Source organism: Oncorhynchus nerka, linkage group LG2 (genome assembly GCF_034236695.1).
Source record: "Oncorhynchus nerka isolate Pitt River linkage group LG2, Oner_Uvic_2.0, whole genome shotgun sequence".
NCBI lineage: Eukaryota > Metazoa > Chordata > Actinopteri > Salmoniformes > Salmonidae > Oncorhynchus > Oncorhynchus nerka.
The window spans coordinates 58,886,781-58,895,253 of record NC_088397.1 but is presented as its reverse complement, the minus strand read 5'-3'; the positions used below and the strand labels follow the sequence as shown (position 1 = coordinate 58,895,253).

The window sequence follows — 8,473 nt, the reverse complement described above, 5'->3', positions numbered from 1 at the left end:
AGGTCAAAACATTAGCAAAGAAAAACACTGTCTGGCAGTTGTATGTTAAACCTTTCATATGAAAAGACATGGTTACAAAAAATATGCTGTATTTTACCAAATCCGTTCCCTCAAATCCGTTCCCTCAAATCCGTTCCCTCGAGTCTTCCGCAACTGCATTTCCTGTAATTGAACCATAAAATGAGTTTTGATCAATTGTGCACACTGATAAATTCAGTCCAATTCAGATTGGAATTTTACAATTCTTACACATTCAGGTCAATGTAGTTAAAAATATAACTAACCCCCTCCTCATACAGTATAAAAATGACATAACTATTATGAAGTAATGTCCTCTGTAGCTGAAATGATATCACAGGGTTATAGAGGAGGACAGTAAGAACACCATGAATACCATAATAGAGTGGTATGACAGATCTCGTTTTTTATTGAGGAGAGTCGAGTTGGGCTTTCCATTTTAGAAAATAAAACCAATAACAATATTACAAATAATGAAATTGTTACATCATTCACAGGATTACAGTCAATGTACATTTATACAGAAATACAGGACCTCCCACATCAGTCACAGTGGTCAGGGCCGGCACTGGTCTACGAGGGCTACAACAGGCCGGGGGAGACAGGGCCATCCCCAGCCTGTCTTCAGCAACAGCCAGAGAGGTGGGGAGATAGGGGTGGAAGGGGGAAGTGGGGGGATAAGACAACTCAAGGAACATAAGGACATTTGTCACAACTAGACTGCTATTAGCCACTGTGTCAGCAGAGGGAGCTCTAACGCTTTACACAAAAGAGATATCCACAGGAGCCATTTTCTATACACTCTGAACTGACTGCCACAAAGACAGGCAGGCAGACTGCTGCTCGAGACATATTTGGATGGTGCACAAACACAGACCAACGAGTATGAGCAGGCACAGCTTGTGTTTATGCACACTGTCATGTCATTCTAACACTGAGACATAACGGTTTCCGTCCGTCCTTAAAAAATTGGAACACCGAATGGAAATTGTTCGTCCACAGTGCATTGAATCAACATCTCAGATACATTGGTTTTGTTTTGATTCATAAATAAAAGAGGGGGGATTGTTATGTATTACTTATCATGACATTGACAGTAAAACATCAACAGTATCTGCAGATACAAGCCATTGAAACAAAGACCAGAGTTTTAGATGTACAAAACAGCAGAGGACAGAGTTCTGTGATACTAGCAAGTTATCTGAGATTCCAAACAAAGACCCTTACTGTAACAAACAGATGTATTCTGGTCTCAATGCTATTATATCATTATTATGCACTTTAGACATCATTCCTCCATCTGTCTCATGAGCCTGGACATTGAAAAAGGAGAGAACAAAGTATATGCCCTGCACTGTTAAATAATATGCAACGATGGTAGCCAAATGTTTTTTTTTTTATTAACGGAGCAGACGTTTGAGACATTTTCTTCCTCATGAAAAATGTAAACATAGAAACACCGATAAGTGCTTTGAAGAAGTGTACATTTACTGTCTTTAAAATGTCTGTTATTTCAGTGGTCTTTGGGGAGAAAAAAATACACTATCATTCAACAAAAAGCCATGTGTGGTTTTTATTCTATTTTAGCTTATACTCGTCTTCAACGAGCTGCAAAATCTCACCAATGGCAAAATCTCACCAATGGCAAAATCTCACCAATGGCAAAATCTCACCAATGGCAAAATCTCACCAATGGCAAAATCTCACCAATGGCAAAATCTCACCAATGGCAAAATCTCACCAATGGCAAAATCTCACCAATGGCAAAATCTCACCAATGGCAAAATCTCACCAATGCAAAAATGTCCTTGATGCAATCTATGTATAAAGTAACCCATTTACAGTACTTAGGGTGGTGCTTTAAACACTTGCATTGTACACCAGAGAGAACTATCCAGTGAGATAATGACCATCATGGATTCACACAGCAAAGTCTAAAAAACGTTACAATGTGGGAATAATCTTCTCTGAACTAAACCCATCATAATCGCACCAGATTGACCAATCACTTACAATAGGTCCATTACAACAGGCCAATAGGGCGACTGTGCCAAGGGGTTTTATCAGAAGGGCGGGGCTATGAAACCAGTACCACTGAGCTGTACTGTTCTTAAAAGGAGGCTAGCAATGTCTTAAAAATAAAAGAAAGAGGGATGACAGCTTTTTCTGTGGCCAATAGCAAAGGATAGCTCTGGATGAGCTATCGGTATATAAACAGGGTTTCTTTGTGCCATTAGGTTCCGAGGCAGAATAAATAAATACATTACACAGTGCTTTCAGCAGTCACCATGGCCCCACACTGTGCAACCAATAAACATGTGTTGACTCAACTCCTTATGAATCTAGCTGCTCTGAACAGAAGTACCTCACCAAACCTACGCTTCCAAGAGCGATGCAATAAAAGAAAAACACTTTATTACTACCTATATTTATGTTCATATCACTCTAAATACGAGTCCACCATTACTGAATGTTTTAGTTCCATCTCATCCTAACAACATGTCCTAGTAATGTATTTTGATTGGACGTCACACGGAAGCACACTTTGTTTACACACCGCTCTTTTAATCACTTGATAATCACCTTAATCACCTTCCTATGACTATCACCGTCTTCAGCACAAATACTAGTGCTGTGCTGCAGGGCCTGCTTTCGTGAACATATATTGCCACTGCTTGTTCTGACAGTGGGATATCTGTCTATATCTTGGGAAGACTGACTCAGGCTGCCTGGGCTTAACTGAATATCACTGAGGTGCCCTTAAATATTAAAGTGTTGTGCAATGGAAAGGAAGAAAGTACTTTGTGAGCTCTTTTTGAAAGGAAACTGCACGGTCGCATCAGTGACAGTTGGGTCACAGAATCGCTGCCCCTTTTAATCTGGGCAGTGACTAACAGAGTGATGCACTTCCTGCTGTTTCATCTGTCATGGAGTCTGCACGGGAATATGCATGGTGACGCACAGAAATGTTGACGGAAAACTAAAGGGAGGATGATATTACAGAAGCTGGATCAAAACCTCAATGCTCCTGCCCACGTTTATTAAGACTCTGGACGGCTATGTGGGTTAGTGGGTGGAATGAAATGGGGACTAACTGACAGACGAGAGCAAAGGCAGGATTTCACGCATTCTGTGTTTAGGGGTCTAATGCTATGGCCTACATAGGATACCTCTCCTGTTCTGCTCAGACAGCAAAGTGCCTTAAAACGGACAGCGGACACCTGATGATGTTTATGGAAGAATGACCTTTTGTGGAAGAACCTCTGCTCACATAGCCACCTGCTGTGAAACCAGTACGGGGCCCACAGGTTGTGTGTTATCTACATAAATTCAGTCTGGTCTGTCAACATGACAACATGCAGAGTCACAAAGCAATGGATCTGAAAAAGCAGAGCACAGAGAACAGTGGGAGGAGAAGAATGGTAGATCTGAGGCATGTGTTTAGCTCTGAGGAGAGATGGAGGGAACCACTGTCTGGCCAGTGGGGCTGTGATCAGGCAGTGGACTCCCACTAGGAATGGACATGTCTGACCAGCTGGAGCTCCATGTCTGGCTCCTCAGTCTGTATTGAGTGCTGAGCCTGTCTCAGTGGATCTGCCCATTAGGAGCTCTGCAGTAGTGATGTAAACTCTGTGTTTTACCATCTCTGGGGAATCCATGGATTTTAACTAGCACAGACCAATCAGGCTCCCTAACCCCTCAAACAACACATCGGCCACAACAACAAAGCCAATGATAGACAGCTCTCCATTCACCAGGCAGTTTTTCACAGAAGCCATACAGTAAATGCAATACGTATCTATAAAATGAAAGTAGATGTCTCAAGGACTCCAGTTATCTACAATTTGTGAGCACCAACATAATAATGATGTCCTAAAATTCCAAAAGAGCATGGAAGATCCAGATAGTCATCCATTGTCCAGTATGATCTGCGTTCACATACCCTGCCAAGAGACTACTTGGAAAAGCTGTCAATCATCCACGATGTACAATAATAATAATACAAATATGCGTAAAATAATCCACTATCCCATGCTAATGTTACTGCCCTGTTGTGAAAAGATTTGTCCGTGACCGTACCAATGTTTGGGTGTTAAAACCTGAACACTTCAATGTAAAATTATTTTAAAAGGAAAACAATCTGGAAGAAAAAAGCTAAATATAATGTAAGCGCATTATATTTTGTAAAGTGTAACAAATCAAAGCTCTGTGAAATCAATCATTAACTCAGCATGCTATCAAACAATACCCCCTCAGCTTTGGGAGCCGTTGCTTTGTACCACCGAGCACATTTAGCAACACGCACGCACGCACGCATACACACACACACATATACACCCATGCACCAGACACGCACGCACGCATATACACACACATATACACCCATGCACCAGACACGCACGCATACACACACACATACATATACACCCATGCACCAGACACGCACGCATACACACACACACACACACATATATACCCATGCACCAGACACGCACGCATACAAACACACACATATACACCCATGCACCAGACACGCACGCATACACACACACACACATATACACCCATGCACCAGACACGCACGCATACACACACACACACATATACACCCATGCACTAGACACGCACGCATACACACACACACACATATACACCCATGCACCAGACACGCACGCATACACACACACACACATATACACCCATGCACCAGACACGCACGCAGACACAAACACACATATACACCCATGCACCAGACACGCACACAGACACAAACACACATATACACCCATGCACCAGACACGCACGCAGACACAAACACACATATACACCCATGCACCAGACACGCACGCATACACAAACACACATATACACCCATGCACCAGACACGCACGCAGACACAAACACACATATACAGCCATGCACCAGACACGCACGCAGACACACATACATATACACCCATGCACCAGACACGCACGCAGACACGCAGACACACATATACACCCATGCACCAGACACGCACGCAGATACGCAGACACACATATACACCCATGCACCAGGCACGCACGCAGACACACATACACATATACACCCATGCACCAGACACGCAGGCAGACACAAACACACATATACACCCATGCACCAGGCACGCACGCAGACACACATACACATATACACCCATGCACCAGGCACGCACGCAGACACAAACACACATATACACCCATGCACCAGACACGCACGCAGACACAAACACACATATACACCCATGCACCAGGCACGCACGCAGACACACACAAACAAACACACGGTGAAGCTGAAAACACAGGGAAACCTCAAGACAATGTGAGGACCAAAACATATGTGCACTCCTTGCACTCCTTCTACGTAGACACTATACATCCATGGAGGAAGTACTGTATGTTTGCTGCTTATTATACTGATTATTCAAAGTCCACAACTAACATTTTGCCCCCAAAAAATCAAATAATAATAACAACAGATAAAAACCTCCCTATAGTCACCCTAAGAAAAATGTAAATCCATCACTTCCAGGTATTAGTAACTATGTCCGTCTCATAGTGATCACATCACAGTCCCAATGTCATGTGCATCTGATGTGTACAGGATCTTGACGTCATCATGACATCATCTGAGGTACACAGGGACGATGTTCCATTTGGCAGGTTATGTTAATATTGAAAAAATATACATTTTCCCATGGTGAGAGGAAGCATGGTGAGAGAGAATCTTCATCACAATTTTCACACAGAAAAGGAAATTACTTGATATGAGAAAATGTATTTTTGTTTACATTTCTTTACTTTTGAATTGGTAGATAACTGAATGTCTTTTATTTGTTCATGTCAGTAGTTTCTGCCAGGTCCATTTCATGGTGCTCACACTTATATTACGTCCCAAATCAAAGACAGGGGAATAGATCGAGTTCCTCAGTCTCTTCTGCTGTTTGCCTTCAGGGAGGCAGCAAATATTTATGTTGCATTTCTGTTTCTGAAGTCAGTTCACCTAGTTTACAAAGAATATATCTGATTAATTTTGAGAGTGTTGGTCTTAAATCACCCAGTTTTCATTGTCTTCTTGTCTGTGGCCCTTTTTAAAGGGTAGCCTTTCTAGTCATTTCACCTAGCTTACAATTGTATACCATCTATAGACTCCTAGAGTTCTTAACTTTTTTTTTCTTTACAAAATTCTTTACAAAATTCTTAAAACAAACGTAAAAGTTCAACGTAAATAAAATAAAAAACATGGGTGGAAGATGCTAGTAGAAATGTGTCTCTGGTCAGTAACCTCTCATGATCCTGGTTCCAAGATGGACGGTTGTGAGCCACGTTGATTGACGTCTGGTCATTTAGACATGCTGGCCACAACCTTCCAAAGCTGATCCCGAAGGTTGAGGGGACTTTGGATGAGGGCATAGAGGAGGACAGGAGAGGGATTGGAAGGGGGGACCAGGGATGGACGGTAGTCTGGTAGGAAACCCAGGTTCACGGTCAAGCAAAAACATATCCACTCCATCCGTGCACCCAGGGTCCTGCATCCCAATCCCCTCTCCTCTGCTCTGCTCTCCTCCGCTCCACTCTGGATGGTCAAACTTCCACAGACTGGATCTGGTTCATGGAGGCACGCATCATCTGCACACTGTTCAGGATCTTCTTCTGGTGGCCTGCTAACGTTACACCCACACTCAGGATGTCACTGTGGCAGGAGACACAACCACAGGAGTCAGGAGAAAGCCATCACAGAAGACACAACAGGTTTTATGGAACAAGTCACATGGCATAAGCCAAGGTAAACTCAACAAGTTAGATCAAGGTTAAATTCTGGGCCCCAGTCTGCCAAATTCCGAATTCTGTCCAGGCATGACCGCTTACAGTACTAACTCTGTTGGTTGAACAACTTCTTCCATTCAGGAAACAAAGGAACACCTTTCTTTCCTAACCTTAACCCTATGGACTGATGTGTCTTATTGGTTTAAGTATTGTAACCAGAGATGTGGTTGGACATTTAAAAAAACAGACTTACGTGGCTCAGATTTCCAATGTGACTTTAGGAGGATATTAAGAGATATAGATAGAAGACAATAAGCAGAGTAATGTGTACCTTATTTACTAAACAGACCTTGAATAGTCTCTATCTGCTAATATATGTTGTCTATGTCTTTATTAAGTCTACTGAGGCAGGAATGTATTCCTAAACATTACTATGCCTGTTCATTCTCCTATATCTATTATGTAATTTAACTGTTGTATAAGAAACCTGGCAGCCACATGGCCAGAGTCTGTACTCTGTTCTAGCTCAGAGCAGTTGTACTGCACCGTTATTATCTCTTAATGACATACAGTGAGAGACAGATTTATGATGAGCCAGGGGCTGAGCCTGGCAGTCACCCAGACTTTAAGGTATGAGACTGTCCAGGAACAGCCCACCTGCCTCGCTTCAACCTCATCCTTATCATCCTTATTAGAAACACAGGTCTGGGATCAGCACTTACTCCATAGTCATCTGGGAAACCACATCAAAGCTGGTGAAGTCAGCGTTGGCAAAGTTGTCTTTGTACTGGCCCATCTTGATGGCATCCAGCCACTCGTCCACTGTGCTGAAGCTGGAGAAGTCTGGAACACTGCGGTCCAGGAGAGGAAGATGGACACTGGGGAAGATACATATACTAAGAGTCAAACACAGCTCTAGAGACACTGTCATAACTCTCTCACCTCTATGATGGCAATCAGTACGTTTGGAACAGACACAAGAGTGGAGAGCCTACACTAGATTAGTTTTAAGGACAAAATAAAGTAGCCTTGGCGTCATCTACTGGAAGCCATTTTCAGAGTTGATTTCTTATAAAAATGTTCTTTCCAAATGGAGTGACAGGCTTAGAAGAGCCAGCCCTCTGGGCACAGAAGTCAATTTAACGTTTATTCCACGTTGGTGCAATTTCATTGAAATGATGTGGAAAGAACATTGATTCAACCAGTGTGTGCCCAGTGGGAGTATCCACACAGTTTCAGTGGAAAATCTAAGTCTCTATTCTACGCACCATCAAAAATGAAAATATAGCATAGGATATATGGATTTCAGTATATTTTAGCAATGTACTTGAAAATGTTTTTGTTTTTTTAATTGTGCAACTGCTTTAAATCATAATTTGCCTAAAGCATTCATGGAAATGACTTGATCTATGAAACCAATGGATTTTATTTATATAACCACTCGGCGCCAAAAGAAACAGGAGACAGCGTTTGGTTGAAATAAATTGTACCATGAATATCAAAAGTGTAACCAAAAATGGAATTGTTTTTCCATCTTTGAAGTTAATTGCACTACATCCTCCTGGAAATATGAAAGTAGTATTTAAGCCCAATCCTGGATATTGTGATGACTGGCCAAGAGAGACAGAGGAACACTTTCACTCGAACACACTAATAGACAGACAGACAGA

General features: G+C 42.2%; 1 protein-coding gene across 4 annotated transcripts in view; it reads right to left on the bottom strand.

Moving 5' to 3' along the window:
* Positions 1–399: 399 nt before the first annotated feature.
* The window catches only part of LOC115138814 (ephrin type-B receptor 2), a 174,310-nt gene continuing 166,236 nt past the window's right edge, over positions 400–8,473 (bottom strand). For 3 of the 4 annotated variants that reach the window (XM_029676012.2, XM_029676024.2, XM_029676017.2), the window contains exons 15-16: positions 7,526–7,681; positions 400–6,729 (exon numbers count right to left, since the gene is read on the bottom strand). In XM_029676012.2, coding sequence (XP_029531872.1) covers positions 6,621–6,729; positions 7,526–7,681 — 265 coding nt within the window. In that variant the 3' untranslated portion in view covers positions 400–6,620. Of the gene's footprint in view, positions 6,730–7,521; positions 7,682–8,473 lie in introns of those variants that run through there. The other variant, XM_065000651.1, reaches the window with a different exon arrangement.